The 25140-nt window shown below is 44.0% G+C and overlaps 2 protein-coding genes across 3 annotated transcripts in view; both read left to right on the top strand.

Moving 5' to 3' along the window:
- The first annotated feature begins 169 nt into the window (after positions 1-169).
- Positions 170-14946, top strand: slco2a1 (solute carrier organic anion transporter family, member 2A1). Of its 2 annotated transcripts, XM_034531198.1 has the most exons (14): positions 170-452; positions 4755-4892; positions 5765-5927; positions 6332-6544; positions 7319-7417; positions 7526-7665; positions 8663-8735; positions 8851-9015; positions 9342-9546; positions 10647-10794; positions 12576-12739; positions 13233-13297; positions 13917-14037; positions 14132-14946. In XM_034531198.1, exons 1-14 carry the CDS (start codon positions 393-395, stop codon positions 14250-14252), a joined length of 1875 nt encoding a protein of 624 aa, XP_034387089.1. In that variant the 5' UTR covers positions 170-392; the 3' UTR covers positions 14253-14946. The 2 variants fall into 2 exon arrangements, with proteins under 2 accessions (XP_034387089.1, XP_034387090.1); XM_034531199.1 differs by lacking the exon at positions 14132-14946 and having other exon boundaries at positions 276-452; positions 13741-14031.
- Positions 14947-17000: 2054 nt separating this feature from the next.
- rab6ba (RAB6B, member RAS oncogene family a) overlaps positions 17001-25140 on the top strand; it is a 41341-nt gene continuing 33201 nt past the window's right edge. The window contains exon 1 of the mRNA XM_034531025.1: positions 17001-17287. Within this exon, the coding sequence (XP_034386916.1) occupies positions 17218-17287 (70 nt within the window). The 5' untranslated portion in view covers positions 17001-17217. The remainder of the gene's footprint in view (positions 17288-25140) is intronic.

Genomic DNA, 25140 nt, shown 5'->3' with positions numbered 1-25140 from the left:
TGTGCGTGCGTGTGTGGGTAAGCGTGGGTGGGTGTGAGTGTGTGCGTGTGTGGGTGCGTGTGCGTGGCTGCGCGTGTGTGTGTGTGTGTGTGTGGGTGTGAGTGTGAGTGTGTGCGTGGCTGCGTGTGCGTGTGCGTGTGCGTGTGCGTGGCTGCGTGTGTGTGTGTGTGTGTGTGTGTGTGTGTGTGTGTGTGTGTGTGTGTGTGTGTGTGTGTGTGTGTGTGTGTGTGTGTGTGTGTGTGTGTGTGTGTGTGTGTGTGTGTGTGTGTGTGTGTGTGTGTGTGTGTGTGTGTGTGTGTGTGTGGGGAGAGAAACACAGACAACCTCTGACACACAACTCGAGAGGCTGCGAACTAGTTGCTCGAGCTCAGTGGAGCGCGAGAGCTGAACTCATGGACCCACTTCCCTCCAAAGCCATGAAGAGACCAGGGACGTTGCGCTGCGGCATAAAGGTAGGCATCGGCACGCGCACTAGTGAGCATGGAAGGTTTTAACCTGCAGCACTTGCTGCCTCATTGTTTATGTTAGCGCCTCAGCTACGTGTAATTTGTGGTAGATTGCGTAACGTTACGCAGATATTTAATGCCGAAGTAACAAAGATTTCACGGTGTCCTGTTCGGTGTGGAGTCAACAGAGCTTCACCTTAGACACACAAGTTCTGTCAATGTCGAGCGCCTCGTGCTTCCAAAAAGAAAAACATAGATATTTATTTATTTATTTAAGTCGTCGGTAGTGAAACAACTTGAGTTGAGTCTTTAGAAGAAAAGAGTTGCAGTAATTTAATGAAGTGAAGAACAAAGTTTTCTGTAGTTTTCTTTCTCTGCTTTATAGGAGAGAAGATCTCACTGTCCACAACAATACACTTGTTATTGCACTGCTAACAACTATGACAAATAACATAGCCGCACCTAATTATTTTCACCACTAATTAATCTATTTCTAATTTAACTGATTTTGTTCTGTGACGCGTCATGAAGCGATGTTTTGGAGCCCAGTGTGAACTGGCCAACTCCTAAATATTCACCACAAGAAGAGAGCAGCAAACCTGAGCTGATCAATCAGAAAAGTGGATGATTTATTTTCTGTCAATCGATTAATTGGCTAATTGTGGCGCCTCCTAGAAATGTCACTACACTTAACATGCATGTTTCTTTTTCTGACGGGGGAAAATGTTTAGTGGACAAAGTCTCACTGACTCCTGGGAGGAAATGTACCCCCCACACCCCCCGTGGGGGGGGGGGGGGGGGGGTACATTTCCTCCCAGGAGGAGAGCACTTGGGCAACTTCTACAGGGGAATTATCTAAAGACTGCAGTTACTGCAACTCTTCTCTTCTTTAAAGTGCTGCTTTAAAGGCCCCCTCTCTCTGCTGAAACCAAGGTGTATGTATGGGGGAGGTGATCCAGAGACCTCATCGCATCTCTCCAAAATTGAGACTTGGTCGTGAACCTCTCGCCCAGTGTTACTGTAACCAAAGGTCCGCGCTTCATAACTGTACATTTACACAATGGGAGTAGTTCGGATCAAAGCGGAGGAAGCAGCCGGTAATGTATCGGCAAGCCATCCCCCACAGCGCTGAGGAGTGGAGGCCGAGGACTATTATTTAAATTGCGCAAAACGATAATTAAAAAAAACCTCCCGATCACTGTTGGCCTCCTGTCGAGAAAATTGCAACACGTTATTGTTCCGAGTTGTCAAACCGCTTTGCCCCCAGCAGACGACTATGGTTCCACGGGCAGCGATCTGCGTCATCCATCTTTTCTTGACACCAGTACATGCTGTACGGCTCTCTGTTTGCTCATTTCATCAGGACATTGGGTTTCTTATCTGCCGTGGGCTACACCTAGTCTGCGGCCGGGTTGCACCACCAAACTCTCTTTTAGGATCCCTCTGCCAAGTTTCTGCCCAGAGGCACAAGCTGTTTACATCCTGAGCTGCGGGGAGAGAAACGTTCTGACGCTTCTGTTCCGCTCTCGTCCGCCTCGGTGCACCTGAGCACGTTTCTCGGGGGCGGTTTTTGAAGGCAAAATGCTTGGTAAAGTTTTCTTCTTGAGAGTGTGATAATAAGACTGCTGAAAGCAGCTGGCTACCCTTTGCTTGATTAAACCATATAAAAAGCTTAGCACAAAGACTGGACATAAAGGTAAATCGGCTACCTATAGCTCTATATGAACATAACAAAGTCCCTCTACTAGCACCGCTAAAACCCATTTTATTGTTGTTTAATTCGTACAAAAAAGTGCATGGTTTAGCACAAAGTTAGCTTAGCACAAAACTTGAAATCGCTAGCAGTAGCTCCAATCGAAATATATCAGCGTCCATTTACTAGCACCGCTAAAACCCTTTTTATTTACACGTTATATCTGGTTTGTACAAAAAAGTGCATGGCTTAGCACAAAGTTAGCTTAGCACAAAACTGGAAACCTCTAGCAGTAGCTCTAATCGAAATGTATCGGCGTCCATTTACTAGTGCCGATAAAACACTTTTATTTACACGTTATATCTGGTTTGTTTAATCCGTACAATAAGAACAAATTGCTTTGAACAAAGTTAGCTTAGCACAAAGATGCATTTTTTTCATCCAAAGAAAGGGAATAAGAATATTCCCCTTCGTATTTACCGATGGCTTTAAATAAGGGAAAGTTCTCCTTTTGATCAGGAAGCTAATGTACGGCAAAACCTTTTTAAATGTTCACGATGAACAACGGCGTTTCTGGGGCTTTCTTTTAATTATCCTGGGAGACTTACTCTTAGCTTCTTTTTTTCCTTCATATTTTGACAAAGAAGGGCATGCCTTTTTTTAGCAAAAAAAGACAGCCATGTACATCCAGCCTCGTAGCTACAAAGCATCCCTGATTTAAAAGCGTTTGAAATTGAAGTCTGAACTTCCCGCAATTCTTCCCCTCGCAGTGGGGTTGACGGCTGGGACAATGACAGTAAACAGGGTTCAAAAGGGATAAATATGTTCATAATCCAGAGGATTCAACTCCGTCCTGCTTGCATACATCAAATAGTCTTGTATAAATAATAAACCCTGCGTCCTCGCAGTGGGACATCATGTTGACACACTATATATATATATATATATATATATATATATATATATATATATATATATATATATATATATATATATTAGACAGCTGCTGCACCTCTTTTTTTTCAATATTCTGAGCATCTTATCCAAATTTGAACAATATGCATCTATCCTTTTTACAACAATTGGCAGCAAGAAAATTGTTTTTGCACTTTCTCACGCTAATGCTGACATTTGAAAGTCAGAAAGCCAGATGTGTTGTTTCGAGAAAAGAAACCCGGTGTTTCTGCCAGGCGTTATTTGCAATATCCAAAAAAAAAATCATCCATCCTACTTCATCAAAGTCTCAAGAGGATTTAAGTTGACCCGAAGCTGTGATTGAAGAAACCGGCGTGACCTCTAACCTTTTGTTTGACTCCCAATCGTGTGTGTGTGTGTGTGTGTGTGTGTGTGTGTGTGTGTGTGTGTGTGTGTGTGTGTGTGTGTGTGTGTGTGTGTGTGTGTGTGTGTGTGTGTGTGTGTGTGTGTGTGTGTGTGTGTGCGTGTGTGTGTGCAAAGAAAAGAAAAGAAAGAACTTTACACTTTTATCAATCCTTCTCTGCATTGACCCATCTTAGTTGTTAAGGAGCAGTGAAGCCCGGGGAACAACTGGGGGTTCAGTGTCTTGCTCAAGGACACTTCAACATGCACTACGGGGAGCGCGGGGATCGAACCGGGGACCTCGTGGTGACGGGACGACCGCTCTCCCCATGAGCTACAAACCATAAATCTAAGCTTTAAGAGGAGTCAAACACATATTTTATTCTCCCTCAGCCGCCAAACAAACTGAAAGCTTTGATTTATCGCTGTTTTCATAGCAAACACAACACGCATCTTCTCTTTGGCGAACTCATCGGTGTGTGTGTGACCTCCTGGAGGGTCCGCTTGTTGCCTGGCAACTGCACCCAGCCCAAAAATAGTCCAGTTATTTAAGACATGACATTTGGTGAAAAGCTGCATAAAGGCTTGTCACTTATTCACGACTTGGAAAACAATGACTTCTATCTCACAGCTGGTACTTTTTAGTTCAACATTATGCATATAAAGCATATGACGAGATTATATTCATGATGCATTGGTAGAGATTACTAGCAGTCCATATCAACCAGCTACGGCATGAAAAACCTGCTTACACCTGCACACTTAATTTCTCAGATGGAAAACCAACGATGAAGCAGTGATCCTAGTCTTCACTATTCTTTTGTACTTTTATTTAAGATGCATCTTTCATTTCCTTGTTTTCTATAACTACTACATTCAATCCATCTGTGTTTTCTGAATAGACGATGTACATTTCAGCCCTCAAAATGTTGTCCTTATGCCTGATGGGTACTTGTAAATGGTGTCGTGTGTTTCTTTGTGAACCATCTGTTCTACTTTCCTCACTGCACAGATAATGTTGCGTTTCTGATTTTTAAGTACGCTCTCCTCCGTTGGTTGAACTCCTCTCAGTATGTTGCCTGGGCTGAAAAGAAATAGTGAAAGTAAAATCCTCTGGTACTTCTCAGAGACACTATGGGATGGCATTCCTCTGAAGGGGTCTCTGTTTCTTGGACCAATTGAGGCATCTGAGAGGAACACGTTTTAGGCTTTGACGTTTGACAAAAGACACTTGACATTGTGACAATGACCTGTTTTAGGGACTCAAGCCTGTCTGTCTGCCTGTCTGTCTGTCCCAGCTGTTTGTCCTGTGCCACGGCCTCCTGCAGCTCTCCCAGCTGCTGTACAGCGCCTGCTTCAAGAGCACAATCAGCACAATCGAGAGACGCTACGGCCTCAGCAGCTACTCCTCGGGAACCATTTCCTCTCTCCACGAGGTAGGAGCCAACAACAACACAACCTCTCGCAGCCTGAGCTCATGATAGCTTCATTTCAAGGAAGCCAAAGACAAAGGAGGAATTGGAGAACAAGCAACAAATCAAAATCACACTTCCAGAATGCGAGCCAGAAGTACTTTGGCTGGGTTTTTTTGCGGATGCGTGGGGTCAATGAAATGATAACGCGTACCGTACGTGCTCGTCGTGGAGAGTGCTGGGTTTCATAACACTCGAGTGGGATTCAAATGGATCACACGGATAAATGTTTTCCAGGTTTTTTGAGTGTGCATGACCTGGGGTCACTAGTTACTGATTAAATCACCATGTTGACATTTGCTGCCTTTAGGCTTTTAAAATGTTGTGCAGCTCCCATCCTCTCAGGACTTGGCTGCACTTCTGTTCTGTGTGGATGTGATTCACGAGATCTTTGATTGCATGATATTTTATTAAAAACCTAGATTTCAGTTCTACTGAGGAGCCAGATGTTTCTCTCGGGGATATGGTGGAAACCAAAATAGAGCAACAAGAAGAGTAACTATTGCGCATGCATTCGTCACATGGACATAAATACAATGATCAATTAATGCTAATCTTGCTAATAAACAACATGTTTGCCAAACGGTCTGTTGATGCAGCTTTGAATTTCTTCAAGTTGTTCTGCCTCTACGTGTCTTAAACATTTATAATTTATAATTCTGAACTGGGAATGTGCGCAGACTCCTACATTTGCGTTAGTGCAACCCTGGCCACTTCCATATCTGGTGTAGAGGCTCCCTTCAGTCATGTTGGACCTCTGAGACCTGAGAAGAGTGACCGGATGCCCCCTGTGGCCCCTCCTTGACGCATGCGTCTCTTTTGTTCCTGTCTCTTAGGTCAGCAACAGTGTGCTGATTGTGTTCGTGAGCTACTTTGGGAACCGCGTCCACCGCCCTCGCCTCATTGGCATCGGCGGACTGCTGATGGCCGTCAGCGCCATGATGCTGACCTTACCTCACTTCTTATCGCAGCCCTACAACTACGACTCCGTGTTACACAGTAAGACCGACACCTGAATGCTGAATGTGACGCTGTAGCCAAGCAAGTATCTGCTCTTTGGCTCTTTGGCTCTTTGGCTCTTTGGCTCTTTGGCTCTTTGGCTCTTTGGCTCTTTGTCCTCGGGAAGCCTCACTGGTGCTCTCCAGCTGAACTTAAAAAAGGAAATCCTGAATCCCTATGCACTGTCTGAAAGTTAAGATGAGTTGCCTCTAAGGCGTTTAATTTGTAAAAGCAATGTCCTTCTTTAAAAGTGAGTCAGTGAAGAGCCAGAGAAGCTTCAGGAAATGAGTTGGACCTCTGCATCCCCTGGCTTGTCTTTAACTTTTGTTGTCTCCTCCTCCTCCTCCTCCTCCTCCTCCTCCTCCTCTCTCCCGTCCCTGTGCGACCCCCCTGCTGTGATCCAGATCTCCACGACATCTGCAACCTGCAGAGGAACTCGAGCGGCCTGGAGTCCTGCGGCCGTGACGAGACCAGGCGCCTGGCCGACACCAGCAACCTGTGGCTGTTCATGGCCAGCGCTCAGCTGCTCTTCGGCGTGGGCTCGGTGCCCATCCAGCCGTTTGGGATTTCCTACATAGATGATTTTGCTGGGCCTGGCAACTCCCCTCTTTACATAGGTGAATGACCTGTAGTGCAGCGGTAGATTGACTTGTTTGGATAAAAGAACACAACCTGAGGCCCACGGGATTCATGCAGGTGTTCTTTTTGAAAAGCTTTTTTTTCCAGAAACTTGTGAAGGCAATAAGAACATTTAGACACACAAACATGTTTTTAATTCAGACACATTTGGTCACATCAAATCTTTTGTAAAAAGGCCATTTTAAATGATCAAAGTAACATTCAAACAAATGTTCTGACGGTTCCTTTCTCTGCTGATCTTCTTTCCAGCGCTAACATCTTTTATTCTCCCCCGAAGCTCTAAGAGATGCTAAACTAGATAGTGAATCTACCCTCGTTAGCCCAGTGCCCGAGCTCTGGGTGTTTGAAAGGGAGCACAGTAGAGTTCACTCAAATGTTTAGAAGCTGGAAACCTGAATTATTCCCAGCTAACGTTAAAACAAAGTTCAATCAAAAGGTAATTAACATGACGTCTGTACAAATGTGATTGATAATGTTTTAGATACAATCAGCAGGTTTTTAAATGTAAGATTAAGCGGCTTATCAGGATTAATTTTCATCCTTGTTCTCATGAGTCACAGAGCAGTGAGGAGTTGCGGTAGAGAGACTAAACCTGATTGGTTCATTCTGAGCAGCACACGGATTGGTGCTTAGCAGATTGGTTTTGGGACCATTAACAAAACCATGTCAAAGAATATCTCCTGAGAATATGATGAAAACACATTGTAAATCAACAATCCTTCATGAACTCACATTGGCTCTATTGTTCGCAGCGATCCTGTTCGCGGTATCTATATTCGGGCCTGCCATCGGCTACCTGCTGGGCTCGGTCATGCTGCAGATCTACGTGGACGTGGACAAAATTGGTTTCGGTAACGCTCCCGTCTTTAGAGGCACCCCACAGTTGTTTTGCAGTCGGGTCACGGCGAGGGGGGGATGATTCACCGGTGACCTTGACCTTTCCTCACGTTTCCTTGCAGGAGCTGAACTCGAGCTGACCCCGAGCGACCCCCGCTGGGTGGGGGCCTGGTGGATGGGCCTGCTCATCACCTCCGCCTGCCTGCTTCTCACCTCCATCCCCTACTTCTTCTTCCCTCGCAGAATGCCTTCAGGGGACCATGTGAGTCCGCCCCGGTTTCATGACTGTTCATTGGACCGCAGCTCGTGTTTGACTGACACCTACTGGCTGAGTGTCAGCATTGCGTTGTAGTCCTCTGGTTTTTCACCGTCTCGGAGGCACGACCGGGTTCTCAATGCTAACATTATGATTGACATATCGTGGCACTGGACACATTTCTGTTCCCAAGAACTGATTTGTACTTTTTTTAAAACAATTTGCAGAAAACATTAGATTGTCATAGAAAAGAAGAAGCCAGATGATGTCCCCCGCTGAGTGAAACCACATTTACAGCTTAAAATAATAAAGCTGTTGTTGTTGTTGAGTGTTACAAGGCACAATGAGTAGGATTTTTCTGAAAGGAGCAATGTTTAGAAGAAAAATCCTTCTCAATCAGGTGCCAGATCGTAAGCACGTATCACAGGAAGCTAATGAAAATGCAAATGAAGCTTTCACCTGCTGGAGAGTGTGAGGGAGCTAGTTAGCATGTTTTTGACCTAGGGTTAGGTGAGGTACTTCTCCTTTTAATGATGTTTTACCTACAGTAGACATCATACAACCCCACTTCAAAACATCCAAACTATCTCTGTTCAAATCTACTCCAAAATCAGTAAATTTAGTACATGTCAACCTTTAAACGCATTAAAATTAAGAGCGTGTATTTGAGTATGAAAGAGCCACAAAAAGAATTCTCTTTGACAGACAATAAACTCTGACATTTCCATTATGGTGTTTGACAGCTTCGGGTGATTTTGAATGCATGAACACTGTGGAGCTATTGCACACAGCTGTCAATTCAGTTCTATTGTTCCCACGTCACATGAATGCAGCATGAAGGGGGGGAGGGGGGAGGGGGCAACAAATAAACCTTTTGCCTTCCAACTAAGAACAGAGCTGATGTGATTTTGCAAGCGTCCCTCCAGATTTCCCAATGTCCTGCATGTTTGAATTGGTACAACTGTATTCATAATCCAGTTTTATACGGTGTGTTATGTTCCAGGTGATTGGAAGTGAAACGGACATGAGTGATGACTTCAAGAACCCAGATGTCTCCTTACTGGATTTCCTGAAAAGTAGGTTTATTGAAATCCGATTTCAAAAGTTCCACCTGTTCGATAAGTTCACGTGTCCAGATAACAGAGTTATTACTGAAGTCATTCCCAGTAATCTGTTCTTGTGTGTGATCAGTGTTTCCCAGAATGCTTGTCCACCTCCTGTTGAGCCCCCTGTTCCTGATGCTGGTCCTGGCCCAGTGCTGCTTCTCCTCGGTGATTGCGGGCCTCGCTACGTTCCTTAACAAGTTCCTGGAGCGACAGTACAGCGCGTCGGCCGCCTACAGCAGCCTGCTGGTCGGTAAGTGCAACTGTAACGATGGGAGCTGAGGAACAGATCCCATGATGGATTACAAGTCGACTGCTTGTGCTCGATGGGAGCAGTAAAATGATTCAAGTCATGATGTACAGCGTTTGTGTCGAACCATCTTTATGAACGCTGGAAGGGGAATGAAACGGTCTGTTACCGTCCTTTAATGGACACTGGAGAGTCAGCCTGCTTGCACTATGGCCCCTTTCCAAAGAGTGGCGTAGGTTTCGGCTGCCATCTTTCCCCACACAACCTTTCATTTGGGTTTTTGCTTCCTTTCTAAAGTGTTACCCCGTACAATGTGACCGTGTCGCCAGGTGCTGTGAATCTGCCAGCTGTCGCGGTGGGGATGCTGATGGGCGGGGTCATCATGAAGAAGGCCGGCCTGTCCCTGAAGACCATCCCGCGCTTCTCGGTCGCCATGCTCACCGTGTCCACCCTCCTCTTCATCCCTCTCTTCTTCATGGGCTGTCCCACACAGAAAGTCTCCGAAGTCAATCATTACCAGATCGGACAGTATGGGTGAGTGAGAAGGGCGGGGGCCTCTAATGATGAGGCCTTTATGTAAAAAAGTTTAATAAAGGGGTATTTTAGGTTTTGTTATTGTTGGTCACGTACATCCAGTTCATCTCGAGTGAAAATCAGATTAAATCAAGAAACAATCCATGATTCCCTAAATTTCTAATCAGTTTCTGAAATATGATTACATTCTCATAATTATTCATCAAATTTGGGAGCATATACACACATAATAACACATAATCCATTCCTTTGTTAATGTTTTTAATATGTAAATTGTAGTTTAGTCTGGCTAAGATTTGGGCTAAAATGGGCCAATGGTCCCTCAACACGAATTCCAACTGCATGCCCAATCCTAAAAATGCATCCATGCTTGTGTCAGTATTTTGGAAGCTGCATTGTTTCCACCAACGGTTGCCTGCTCTCCTCTCGCCGGCCTTTCTGTTGGCACGTTGCTGCTTCTTTTTTTGGCGCGCTTCTGCAACTGACTGTAGATCAGTGGAAAGGGTATTGCTGCGTGCATGTGTGCAAGAATCAGGGGCCCGCTCATAAACTAATAATCCACAGGGCACCTTCAATGATCCGACAGCGGCTTCAACTAAAATATAATAGCTCATCATCAAAATTGGAGAAAAATAATTCTTCCATGAAGTGCAGAGACTTACATGTCCAGTGTGTATCATTTAGGTGGATGTATTGACAGACATATAATACTAATATCTATTATAGCTATTATATTCTAACTAACCACTGAAACCCGCCACGTGAAGGCCGCCGTAGTTCCCTGATACACTCTGTTACACGGTTTGGCTCTCGGTTCTCGTCTCGGGACGGGAGGACTGAGAGGAGGAGAATCCAGTTGGCCGCAGTCTGCAGCCTCACCGCTAGATGTCACCAAATCGTACACGCCGCCCCGATCAAGAAAAACTCACTTGATTTGCTTTTCTTTGTAACTCAACATATGTGTGTATATTAAAAACAGTTTGAAAACATACTATTTTAACCTTTTGTGAATGCAGGTTGCTGATAAAGGATGTCAAAAGTCCGAGTCCAACATGCTAATGCAACATGAACCGCTCTGACGTGACGTGTTGTCTCCACAGCTCTCTTTCTCTGTGCTACTCCAACTGCTCCTGCCCCCCCAGTGCCTTCAACCCTGTGTGTGGCTCTGATGGCATCGAGTATATTTCTCCTTGCCATGCGGGCTGCACCAACTTCACCAAAGTCCCTAACAACACCCACAGGGTTCAGGTCAGTGCCCCCTATGAGCACCCGCCCATGGTTTAGTCCCACGGTATTAAAACCTGCAGGTCAGGCTGTTGTGTATTGATCTGTCTCACATTAGCATACAGTGCACTGTTTATAAAATGTATACGATGGGTCATGATGCTCGTGATAGTGGGCTGCATCACCACGACTTGACTTTTCACTGCCTTTTTTAATCTGGGGAATATTTGTGCAACACCAGAATAACAATACAATAAATCATCAGCAGTAAGAGTGAAGTTACCTCATGCAGACTAATCATGAACGATAGGAATGCTAGATAAGTTTTCTGAAAACCAAAATAATTATATACGCTTTGTTTTTACAGAAGTAAAAGTTATGACAAAGTGAATAATTGTTTAGAAGAATATGTTTGTGGTTCTTGTGCAAGCACAGGCTCCGTAGGTGAGCCTGTAAGTGGTGTCATTTAACCTTTTAACTGTCGGGGCAGAGTGCCGGAGGCAAAGCATCCAGAGTGCACTTCTCTCTTCCATTGTTAAATTCTCCCTCTTACCTGACGTGCTATTTATCCATCTAGATTGTTTTGCCGGGAGTTGCCTACATTTGGAAACATAGGCTGGTCAGATTCTCTCAAATATAATGTAATTAGATGGACCTTGGCTTTTTATGTTCGAAGCGCCAACAAATACCACAAATAAGAGACATTGCCACAAGTTTAGTCCAATTATATCAAAAGGCAGACCGACTCCAACACGAGGCAACTCGCCCCCAAACAGTCTAGATTATTAATATTTATATAAATAGCACGACGGGTAAGAGCAAATGCACGTGTTCAGGTTTCATGGTGAACTGTCCCTTACTGGCCTGAGATGCCTCTTTATGCAGTATTTAGACACACATTTCATATCAGCAGACCTAAAATACATAATGTGTCCCCTGAGCCAGGAGCTGCCAGTGCAGAAGCAGAAGCCGCCTGTTCTGACTGCAAGTGGCTCACCATCAATGTCCCATCAATGTTTACTGGTCACGGAGCGTATAGGAGGTGTTTTAACAGGGGCACAGCGTCAGTATGTAGACGTCACAGCCTGTAAATAATCTTCCAGTGGGTGGAATGTGTGAAACTGCTAATAGATTGTATTAGTCAGTCTGATGCTGTGTAATACTGCAGCTCAGACACAGACAGTGACGGCTACAGACAGTTTAATGAATTAATCCCAGGGAAGTCTCTCAATATGAATCAATCACTAAGGTCTAAATACATTGTTATTAGCTATTGCTCTGTTTTGAGTTTAAAGTATATGGTGTAGTTTGAGGGGGGGAAATGTCCATTTTAAATGTAGAAAATAAACTGAAGGAGTCAAAAGCCGCCAGAACATCTGCAAAAAGCCGACCTTTCTTACTGTATACAAAGTATGGTACATGTACTTTGCATATTCTCACAGAAATGCTGGGGAAATATGGTGGTTCCCTTTCTGAGAATTAGATGAGAAGATCAATGGCTCTCATGAATATGAAGCTAGAGCCAGGCGGTGCTTAGCTTAGCTTAGCATAACGACTGCTATGAGTGGGAAACATCTGGCTCTGCCAAAGGTAAGACACCTAGCAGCATCTCTGAAGCCGAGAGCAGGTTCCAGCTCACCGGCTGCTAACTGCTACTGCTTCATATTTGGAATACAGACATTAGGGTGGTGCCAATCTTCTCATCTCACAATAAAGCAAAGAAATGTATTTCCAAAACCTTGTTTTTCATTTTCTCTGTAAAAATACCCACAATAATGTTTCCTTTCCTTTCTGCCTGGACACAGATGTACACCAACTGCAGGTGTATACCGGGGAGCCAGAGTGATGCCCGCCCAGCCCCCTGTCCAAACAACTGTCCACACCTTCTCCTCCCCGTCATTCTGGTCATCTCCCTGGCCTCACTGATCGCCTGCCTCACTCACAACCCCATGTACATGATGGTGCTCAGGTGAGGAAGGACAACAATATATATATATATATATATTTATATGTCCAAGGAAAATTCAAAATGACAAATGTATTTAATGGATGATATAAGCTGCTTGTGATTATATGGCCTTTATATTGTGATCGAGTTGACTCCAAATACTGCTTCAAGCTTCCAGGCATTGACTTAGTGTCTTCTGGTTTTTACAAAACCTTTGGAAAATAAAGTCATGCAAAAAAGTTATTAAAGGAGTATAATGGACTCTTCATGTAGGCGAGCTGAGAATAATAATAAATGGAAAGTCCAGAGACTACCGCACAAGTTGATGAGAAGTTAGCTTTACAAAGTTTCATAAAGATGCTCAATCAGATTTGACCCCCAAAAAAAACAGATGGCTGTTTTTGAAATATGAAATCCGATCCATCCCTTCTGCTGTTGTATCGTATTGAAGACGCTGTGCACCAATGTGAAGCGCAGCTATTGACCTTCTAATTTATGTTCCTGTTCATTTCAGATGTGTTCCCTCTGAAGAAAAGTCATTTGCGATAGGAATTCAATTTTTACTCATGAGAATATTAGGTAAGTCAGGACACAAATCCTGTGTGCGTGTCATACTCATGTGAATAATTATTGTATTAAGGATGAGCTTCTGTTTGTCAAGCGGTCCAAGAGAGCCTCCAACTCTGAGAAAATATATTTGCATGAATAAATTGTGCAGAATATGTTAATGATTCAATACATTATGTAGAATTTTACATTAGTATATATTATATCATAATGTAGTATTTATATCATCCGTGTAATAGGAGGTCAACTTTTAAAAGTGTTGTATTGGATAAGAAGAGACATTCGTGACATAAAAATAAAATGTGACCTGAAATAAAGATGTCCATGGGAAGTCTGCTATTATGAACTTATACTTATTATGATAAGTGATGAAATTATATTTTATATGAATGAGTTTAATTTTTGAAATCTATTCATTTAAATTGCTTATTTATTCTAATTCTAATGTATTGCAGACTGGAGTGCTTTGCACGGTTGAGTGCCACTGGGGTGCTGGCAGCTGTACGGCCTCCAACTGAAATAAGAAAGTGCAATTAAAATGTTGGACTGCCCTCTAGTGGCTGTCGCTCGACCACCTGGGGATAGAAATGTGTTTACTCTCTGCATACTCACCTTTTTGTGCCCCTCTCAGCCTGGCTGCCCGCCCCCGCTCTCTTCGGGACGGCCATCGATACGTCGTGCATCTGGTGGAGGCGCGTGTGCGGAAGGAAGTTCAACTGTGGTTACTACGACAACAACATCTTGAGGAACCGGTTAGAAAACGCACCACTCAAAACGCATCTCGCACAGGCAGTAAAGCCACGCCCCTGTTGACCTCATCTGTCTTTGTCTGTCTGGCCCCTGCAGGTACTTGGGCTTACAGGTGGGTTACAAGGTCATGGGTATCGCCCTCCTGATGATGCTGGGGTGGAAGGCCAAGCGAACCCAGGAGTACAGTCTGGAGAAGAGGCCCGAGGGACCGCTCTGAACTGAGCTGCGAGCCTCTGCGCCTCCTAAAGTTCTGCTGTGGTGGGTAAACATGCCCAAGAACAGCGTTGCAGAGCGAAGCTGCGTCAGCCTCGGCCCAGGCATGCCTGCACCAACCTCAATTTCTGGAGGCCCGCTTCCTCACCTGGTGCTTCACTGGCTGGAGTTGAGATGCAACGTCAGGTTCTGATTGGATATACTCTGACACGCCCACTTATTCCAAGTTAAGAGAGGATGGCTAAAACAGCCCTCTTGTGTGGTACCTCACAATATATATTTTTTTACATGCATCTGGGACCGTGATGAGGGTTCAAACAACACGTACATCTCTTTGTCTATTACTTGTTCCTATAAGGTAGGAATCTGTTCGGGTTTCTATTTCCAATGGAACATATTCTGTAACTAATTAAATGTATTAGCTTAATATTTAAGTTTATCTTTTTATAGATGTTTGTCTCGTACACAGAGACATCTGTGATTACTACAAAGCTAATTTCATATACTATGATCACATATAACACTTGATTTGAATTGCAATGTTAATTAATTTTCGGATATCAAGAAACATACACTGTTGCTTGTAAATTAAATTACCTGAACACATTATGCAAGCTGCTAGTGTGGTTATGTATTAGTTACAGTGGAGTGCATACACGTGTAAGCATTACTGGCTAATAAACAGTACAATTAATCAAGTCAGCGTGAAGTCCTTTATTCACTTCTGTGTTTGTGTCTTGAAGGATGGATAACCAACCAAAGGTCCAAGTTTGTAATTAGTATTTTATTTAATTTCCAACGTGCTCCTCTTACAGGCCCTGATGTGGGGTACTTTAATATGATTGATCAGTGCTGAGCCTCTGTACAGTAGTAATGTGCTGTGTGTTGCACCAGTAATTGTTGGGATGCTGTTGAGAGGGACCGTGTGTGTGTGTGTGTGTGTGTGTTACATTAGTGACACCTTGAGGTCTACATCAGGTTACGATAGCTTTGTTTAGTTTGAGCTAACGTTACAATAGCGAGCGGTTAGCTACATTTGAAAAGGAGGCTTTGTTTTCTGTGTTTTTACTTTTCTTTAAAGTAAGTTATGGTTTTCTGTGTTTTTGTCGTTTGTATCAGATCCTCGAGAGACCTATCTCGTTTGTCTCAGGTCCTCGAGGGACCTATCTCGTTTGTCTCAGGTCCTCGAGGGACCTATCTCGTTTGTCTCAGGTCCTCGAGGGACATATCTCGTTTGTCTCAGGTCCTCGAGGGACCTATCTCGTTTGTCTCAGGTCCTCGAGAGACCTATCTCGTTTGTCTCAGGTCCTCGAGGGACCTATCTCGTTTGTCTCAGGTCCTCGAGAGACCTATCTCGTTTGTCTCAGGTCCTTCTTTGTCCTATTAAGTACAATAGCTGCCAAGGTGGGTCCTTTGTCTTTTAGAGTGTCAAAAAATAGTTTTGAGACTTTTAGATTGTGCTCACTTTTGGTGCATATTCCTGAATAAAGTTGCATTTAATCAATTGACCGCAAACAAAGTGACACACGAGCAAAAAGTCAATCTTAATAGATAAGTAGCCTTTATTTAGCATTTTGGGGCTGATGGTCAGTGTAACATTGTCTGCTGTGCTCACTAATGGGACCTTGTAGCCAACAGGTATGCGGTGCATACATTTCCTACAGTCGTGAGACACATATAAATAACTTTACTACTCCTACTGGGACAATTGTAGAATTTCAGTCAAGTCACAAACCCCACAAAGAAGTGAAATGAAACAAGAACTAAAATCTTAACTTGAAACTAAAACACTTGGACCTAAATATATTCACAGATGTTGTGCTTAGTAATATTCTGTATATGATTCATGTAAATGTACTATATGCTTTATATTGTATTGGTATAACAGAGTTCTTTGATGCACTTGCATAGAGGAGTATTGAAAATATCTATATAGTGACTAGGTATACATGAAGGCACATAATGTATATATGCATATAGCAAATCATATATAAACTACAATGTGACTAAATTTCTGGACACTAACAATATTTATTATTTCTTTAAGTCTTAAAAATAACCATGATGTCATCGGGTTTATTACAGCTGAAAACTAGGGACATTGAGTTTGAAAGTTCATTGAGAGGCAAGGATGGTATTTTACGAGATCGTATCAAGGGTCAATATGGAAACCGTTGAATCCAGTGTATTAATCAATGGGGTCCATCGATATTCACAATTATTGTTCACACCTTTCTCTTATGAGTTCACCACTGTATGGGAGTGCAATACAAAATCCCTGGTATACCCCTTAAGTGTAAAACCATTAGCGTGACGTTTGTATAAGTAGTGTTGATGCAAACTCATCCACGGTTCAATAAAAGCACATGTTTGCCTTCAGCCTGTCTGTCTTAACTCTTCTCTTAAAGCGACAGTGCTCTCTTCTAAAGACTCAATACAACACAGCTCTTCCCTTCAGTTAGTACGTGTGCAGGAGGTGATGTAGGTAAACATATCTTGAAGATTGAATATGGATTAGTTTAATACAAGTTGCACAACGAAGATGGGCGTGTTTGTGGACAGTTCATTTAAGGGTGCAACATTGAATAAGGTGAAGAAGTTCCTCCACGCGGATGAAACACAGCTGTCATGTCCGCCTCCTCCTCTCCTCACATTCGCATGACGTCATTTTATATCTCGCGGCTGTCTTTCCACGGAGAACGAGGAGCGGCTGCGCATGCGCAGATGCCTTCGGGTGAGGAGGAGGAGGAGGGGAGGGGGGAAAGAAAGAAAAAACCCTCACGGACCCGTGCAGCAGCAGCAGTGTGTTCCCATCACGAGAGCCGAGCAGAGAGCGAGCGAGCGGGGCTGAACTTAACACAACACCACCGCCTTCTCCACCCAACCAACGCCGCACGCGACAGGGGACACACGGGTCCACGCAGGCTGTCCTCCGCTGTCCAGAGTCCCCCCGTTTCCTCCTCCTCAAAATGTCTGTTGGCAGTGACTTTGGAAACCCTCTAAGAAAATTCAAACTCGTCTTTCTCGGGGAGCAAAGTGGTAAGACGTGTTTAAATCCTCCCGAGAAGTTCAGGTGAACCCGTTGCACCTGCGGGCCAGTGCTGGAGGGGCCGTAAGCTCACGTGCAGCCAGTCCGGAGGGTGTGCGTCTCCTTTTGAGTTGTAGGGTTGAAACTGAAGCGTTACAAAAACCAAACGCGTCCTCACTGGTTAGTGTGCGCGTTCCGTTTGAGGGAGGCCGTCGTTTTAATCAAGTTACCAGCCTGTCGGCCTCACGCGACAGACGGGAGCGTGCGCGTGAGAAGTGTAGCCCGCAGTTAAGTTTACCAGTGATGCCACAGAGGCTCCAATGAAGCTGTAATGTGGCTGTTGGTTCAGAAGCAGCCCAGACTCGCTGCTTGAAACGGGTGGTGTTCGGTAAACGAGGCTGAGTCCGTGCGCAGCCCCGGGGGTACAGGTTGGTAAACACCCCGGTGTGCGGAGACACACCCAGGCTGCCGGTGGCCTCCTTTTCCTGGAGCTGCTCCGGTCCGCCTGCCGAGGCTGAGCCGAGTTTCAGATGAATTGTTCTACCGGTTATTGTTTTAGCATGAGATATCTGCGTGACGCACAAGTAGGACGTTATCATCTCCGATTGATCCGTGCCTCCATCCCGAGCTCTGCTCACCAACACCCTTCACACGTCCTTTTTCTTCTTCTTTTTGTAGGTTTCAACGTGGCAACCAACTAGTTTTCTCACGAGATTACACAGAGCCGGCTGAGACGTGATGTTCATCTTCAGGTTGTCATTTGAACGAGGCAGGTCCGGTTATTGTCTATAACTCAGCTGAACCAGATTAGTCATGGTTCAGTCCTTCAGTATCCTGTTGATCATCAGTATAGTGGGGGGGCTCCTGCATCACACACTGTGTTCCTTCTGCAGCAGCCTAGCACACCCGTTATCACATTAATAGAGGATTTATGTAGTCTATTCACTGGACTGTGAGATGACTACCTGAGAATGCACACAGACAACGGATGCTGCCCTACAAAGGATCTGGTTGAGACTGCTGTTGGTACCATTAGTCCATCAATCCATATGTTAAACAACAAGGATGTATCAATGTTCTATATCATTGCAAATGGCATATGTTTTGTTTTGGACCGTCGGGTCATGCAAAACTAGTTATTTGAATGCATGACATTGAGCTCTGGGCAGACCACGATGGTCTTTTTTTATGACATTTTGTAGATTAAACCATCGGTAACAAGTTAGCCTTATTGTCATCTGTAAATTAAAGTAAATCAGCCGGAGTACATATAATCATATGCAAACATCGGCCTGTTGGTTGCCTTGACTCTTGGGGAGCTTTACAATATTAAAGTGCCAAGCAACAAGCCGAAGGGGATTTGGCTGCACTGCGTTCACCAGACCACAAGGCTGGCTGAATGTTCTGACATTGTAAGGACCGCACTGGGGATGGAGAGACATCATTGTATTCTTTATTGAAAGGGTTACTGTAAATGATTCATAGGTCTTTATTGTTGTTTCATTATTTTTGAGTGTGTATTATGTAAAGTTTTATTTCACTTCAAATATAAATATCCATTGTCTTTGTTGTCATATAAAAGCTGAATGAGCAACTGGTTGTAATATAAAAGCAGAGGCTTCTGTGTATTTGGGTTAGACAAAGGTTTTTTTAGGTTTGCTGCAGCTCCCTTTCTTTTCCTTCTCTCTGTGGTGGTGTTCCACTTGTATGTTTATTGAGCATTACCGGCTATATTATAATATCTGGAATAATTACAGATGTGTGTGATATGGACGTAAATAGATTTGAACTGAAAGTAGGCCTGAATTATCAATGAGGAACATTTCTCATTGATTAATCTTTTCTCATCATGAATGAATTCAATTCCATAATGTTCCAACTCCTTTAGTTACTCTTATTACAATCTGGTCTTAAAAGCAAACCCTTTTGTGGGATGTCGTTTTGTTTCACTGGCAAAAAAGCGTTTGTGTCACAGATCACAGAATCAGTGTTTCCCATAATGCACGGTGATTACGGCAGCCGCGGTACAAACCGTTGGCCTGATGATAATCCTGGAGCAGAGAGAAATGCTGTAAGATTCAGTGGTTGGCCTCATTCTGTAGCGTCTTTGGTCAAATGACTTGAACCCTTAACCCACCGGAGCCCCTGCCGGTCTGCAGTGACTGGTCCCAGCCAGTCCAGGAGGAGAGAAGTCCACAGACTTTATTTGTCAACCGGCGCTCCGCGGTGTCGTTTGATTGGGTTGTCTCCAGTAGGAGTGGCGTCTCTCTGACATGTCTGCTATAATTGCAGCTGGTGCCCAGGCAGGCGTGAATCCCGCAGCGCTGCCTCTATCATTTATTAATGTACACGCCTAGACTTAAGTATGTCAGGAACACAGAGACCCCGAGGTTGGAAAAGACCACTTGTTAATGCTTACTGTGTACAGCGAAGACGGAACAGTGGTGGAACTGTGTGGAGAAAAAGGGAAAGATGGCAACACTAACGTCAAAGAGGTGGGTGGAAGCAGGCAGAATGTTAAATGAGCTGTCAGGAAGTCTCCTCGCCTGCATTCTTTGGGTGTTTTTCTACAGTGCCTGTACAAAGGAGGCTGGATAAAGATTTTTCCTTAACAAAGCTGAAGGCTTAAAGCAGGCCAATCAGCTGAGTCTGGTGTGCCCACGCTCCTGGTGGAAACGGCATTTTGCAAGTTCCAGCCTCGAAGCAATCAACCAGGTCACTGTTGGAACACCTCAGATTACGGCTCTGCATTTATTGGCTCAAAGATATTTAACCGTAGGCCCCAGCAATACTGCATAGTGCTTTTTGAAAAAGCTAATTGCTTGGAGGTAATGCCCTGCTGCATGCTTGATCTGACCTCAGACAAGTGGATGGGAATACATTCGGTAGGTGCAGCCGCAAGGCTGCCGACAGATTTTGCTCACTGATTCCAAATGCCATCTCCCCCTCTTTCACCGCACAGAGATCGCCATCGCACAAACCAGAGCTGGCTTCAGAAATACTGCTGAATCACTGGGCCGAGATGCTTCAGAGTGAAGGTCTGGCTGGTTGTCTGATGCCTCAATCGCGAGGGGCATCAGACAATGAAACTTGAGTTTTTAGCCGACGCATTTCCTCACCGAGGCTGTGAAACCGCAGATGTAGATGCCATGTAATAACCCACGCATGCACACATCAATAACATGCAGCTTTTTTATATGCATAAGGTGTACAATGGTTATCAGAAACACTGTTGCAAACAGAAGCCACAACTCTGTCTGGGTTGGTATCCACCACATAAGACTCGAATGTGAGCAGGAGGACTGCTTTCAGCTTTCAGAAGAAGTGACTTCTGAAAGCTGAATGTGCAGATAACATATGTGGAGCCTGTCTGTGTGTTTATTTCCTTTCAGGGGCCGAGAGCATTATTCCATGATGGGAATATCTTGCTGGTGTGAATCGGAGGAGGCTGGAGATGAAATGTGTTGAACACTGCTGCGGGTTGCATGTTGGTGTTGTTTTAGTTTTTTTGCTTTGTCTTTTCTGTTCCAGCTCTTTGAAGCTCTGTACAACAAAATCCTAGTTTTATTCTACCTAACGCAGGCCATTAGCTAGTCCTCTCTATTCTTCTTGTTTTAAACATTGTGATACTTAATCTTTTATGCATGCAAACAAGTACATGCCAGTCATAAGTACGAATATTTTATAATCTGGTGATTTTCACTCCTGCTCTGATACGTACATCGATGCTTATGTAAAATATCATCAGCTTGATGATCAAAAGTAATTTCACCATTCAGTAATAGTCTTCCTAAAAGAATAAATCGCTGCTTGTTCTGAATTCTTGACAGCAGTCATGGATACAGTACACTTTCACTTCCCATGCCCCAAATGATTGGCTTACCTAGTTTTAAACGACTGTATGAACAGTTATGAAGTTATTTACATTGTTTTATCAAATTTTGCCACCTTGGAATTCTCAGAACAAATAATAATTTCTATCTGACAATTTGAAGATTGAAGGGCATGTTTGTCGTGCTACCTAATAATAGGTACAGGTTTAAATCTCAATTATACCTCATTAACATCTGTTCTTTACAGGGTCTGGTTGTCTTTGGGCGATACGGGGGAACCATCTGTCAATATTAACCCAGCATCGATGTGTTGTTGTATCATTTAGTTTGTAGCTTACCGCCACATTTAAGTGTGCAGTTACTCTTTAAACTGAATTCTGGGGCAATCCCAACAAGATGTGGAGAACATGGAGGGATGAGACCTTCAGCTTGAAGGACCTTCCTTGAGTAAGGAGTTATGGACGTGTCTGTCAATATTGAGGTGAAGATTGGGAGTCCAGCCCACATTCTCCGAGCAGCTGCCCTGCTGCTGTAACATGTGGAAATCTAGTAGCATCTAAAGATAGCTGGTCATCTCTTTCATTTCACATCCTCTCGCGTCTTCCCGGCAAGTGTTGTTCTTCTTCTCTGATGGATTGAGGGAAATGGCAACCTGACAGCTTTGATCTGCTATTGATCGGCTCAGCTGTCCACTAATGGATGTAATCGATCAAAGGGCATCAATCCCAGCAACGTTGGTGCGAGAACATGTCTTGGAGCATGAGTGTTCCTTTCTGAGGCCGGCCCACTGGGCATTTTCATATACTAAACGGTATAAACCTCCTGACACTACCTGTGTGTTTTCATGGCCAGCTGTGTGGTGTCAGTCGCTCCACCACCTTGGTCCAGACTGAAATAACTCAACAGTCTTTGGGCAGATTGCCATAAGATTCTGTCCATGAAGTTAGAGTCCTGGTTGGAGTAATCATGACTTAAGTGATCCCCTGACCTTTCCTGTAGCTGGCTCACTGAAGTGAATGACGTCAGCCCGAAGTTAGCAACAGCTCAGTAGCACTTCAGGTGGACTGACTGCTACGGTGGAACAGTTAAAAACCTCACTTCTGGGGTTTTATTTTTCTTAATTGTTAACATCCCTTGCGCAAACTATGCTCTTGTTTGTGTCAGGAAAATACAAAGTTGAATGTTAAAATGTCAGCAGCGGCATCATTGTCTACAGGTAACATCATTGTCTACAGGTAACATTTAATCTGTCAGTCAGAAAGTAAAACGCGTAACATCGGCATGTTAGCATTGTTATTGTGAGCATGTTAGCATTGTTATTGTGAGCGTATGTTAGCATTGTTATTGTGAGCGCATATTAGCATTGTTATTGTGAGCGTATGTTAGCATTGTTATTGTGAGCGCATGTTAGCATTGTTATTGTGAGAATGTTAGCATTGTTATTGTTGTTATTGTGAGCATGTTAGCATTGTTATTGTGAGCGCATGTTAGCATTGTTATTGTGAGCATGTTAGCATTGTTATTGTTGTTATTGTGAGCATGTTAGCATTGTTATTGTGAGCATGTTAGCATTGTTATTGTGAGCATGTTAGCATTGTTATTGAGCTCGAAGCACCACTGCGCCTGAGTGCAGCCTCACAAGCAGCTATCTTTGGTGGTAAATATTCATCTTGTTTCTACCTCCACAAAAATCCATATACTGTAGCACTTAATTTAGGACCAGCACAGAGAACAGAGCCATGTTCCTGCTGCCACACATTTCACACTGCATATATTGCACACAATTGAGAGGCCTAAAAGTAATATTGAGGACTGTGGTTTTAAAAAAAAAAGAAGTAATAAACGGAAACATTTTCCGACTTATTAAGAGGTGCTTTCAGTCCTGCGGGAGCTGGTCTGCAGCCAAGGAATACGGATCAGAGCGACGTAGCGTTGTACATACTGTATGCTGCACAGCTGAGTGGGCGTGTTCCCTCCAGGCCCACGGGAGAGCATAGCCTCACTTATACACACTGCCCAGAATAAAACAGGATTGCTAATCGGTCTGCTGCCTGTGAAGTGATGGAGGGACGCCGTCTGAATCCGTTTCGCGCGCCTGCCCGTGATTCCACCGAAAGAATTGTGGAAGCAATATCTGATGACACGGTTCTCAAAAACGTACCCTGCTTTCTGAGGATAAACGTCGCAGAAAGAACTTCAGGAACCGATTCAGGAACTTTTAAAGTACCCGGCATCATTCAGCTGGAGAGACTATTTGCAGACTATTCCCTCTAAAGTGTGTGTCTTGGAAATGGATTGGGCTCCCTTGCTTAATGTGAGCTGTCGAAGGAGAGGGACGGAGAACACCATTTAAACATTATCCCAGGCTCTGTGAATAAAGTCCCCGCTGTGCAGGAAGGCTGTCATTTACCCAGCATGGGATGTGACACTTCACTGAGTTCAGCAGGTCTCCGTCAGTGTTTACCCTTTTCTCAGCCCTCCATCACGGGGCTGCTCTTGCCCGAGTGCAGCCTGCTGCAGCCTTCAGTGTGCTTTTATTTATTAATGAGCTCTGCCATTTAAAAAAAAGAAAAAGATATTGGTTAATGTTTTGAATCTGCACTGTTCAGTGCCGTAGATGTGTCTGTAAGAATATATTGTCTCCATTGAGATGCCAGCGGGAGCACCACGCAGAAGGTCCCGTGTGGATTTATGGACTGGAGGGACGCGGAACATTCATCAGACCATTTAACATAGGAGGGAGTGTTTTATCTAACTCGGTGGACAAAGAGATGAATCACTGGCAGACTGCTGCAGCAATGTAGGACCACTTATAATGTCAGTGTATTCAGGCAGCCTTACATTAGTTGTTGGTATGTATTTCTGTCTTTCCCCTTTTATGCTGCGTATCCTGTCAGCATCCTCCGATGGACAGTAAGGCATCTCTAGGGCCTGTTTTGATCTTTTTCACTAGTTCCTCCTGGTTCCTGAACGGTTCTTCAGAAGCCGATGACTGCTCAGACAAGGTACTTTGACCCACACATTCCTGAAGCTGTGGGATAGTTTAGCCGTGGAGCATAATAAGCCTTGATCCCAAGCACAATAGCTACAATGCTTGTTTTGTTCCTACCCTGGAATAAAGATCTAAAGGTAAACAAGCTAGAATTTCATAGCGTGAGCTCAGCCTTGAGTCAGCATTTCTACGCGGGCCCTTCGTGACTATATTGTGTTATAGGCCACTGGTTCCACGCCAATGTGCAGTCATGATGGACATTTTCTGCAGAACTAGATCAAGCAATGATGTACTCTTGTGTAAACACTCCTTTTAAGAACATTTATTTGTTTTCAGAATTTTTGAATGACAAGTTGAGTGAGGGTAGCGGGTCCAGCTCAGTTCTCTAGCCTCTTTTGTTCACATGTGGAGCACTGATGCCTTTTAATGTAGTGCCGAGTCATGTTTTATTCAAGAAGCCAGATCCGGTTTGACCAAGGGCTCTTACATTTCTTAAAGTAGTTTTTTTTAAATTTAGAATTAGCTGAAAATATGTGTTGCATGGAAGCAATGCCAGGCTCACTTACTGATTTCACAATGCACTCGGAAGAAAGAATATTCGTCTCTGGCTATTTGCCAGGGTCAAGACAACATGCTCCAAGACTCCATTGGCATGCCCATGTTGCTGTGTTTCTATTCGCCATGAGGCCTAAAGCTTCTGTTGCAGTCTTTCTTTAAATATCTTTCAGCCTCCTAGTGTTTTAAAATGGTCTTGGTGTAATGAACGTCAGTCAATGGCCTTGTTGTTTTGTACTTCTACTAGAAGATTAAAGGCCTTACCATTCGACACTTGGACTCATTCTTACCATTAACTGGCAAAGTCAACACCGGTTCAAACGAGCTTGATTTACAAATCAATTAAGCAGAAATGATTCCAGTACCACAGTGATTAGATGGCTCAGAGGGTTAAAGACCTCATCACAATCACTCCAAAGAATAACAACTAAACCTCATTGTTACCACAACTGAACTTTGGTCAATATTAGCCCAACATATCCCT

Source organism: Cyclopterus lumpus, chromosome 4 (genome assembly GCF_009769545.1).
Source record: "Cyclopterus lumpus isolate fCycLum1 chromosome 4, fCycLum1.pri, whole genome shotgun sequence".
Lineage (NCBI taxonomy): Eukaryota > Metazoa > Chordata > Actinopteri > Perciformes > Cyclopteridae > Cyclopterus > Cyclopterus lumpus.
This window is presented reverse-complemented; position numbering and strand designations above follow the sequence as displayed.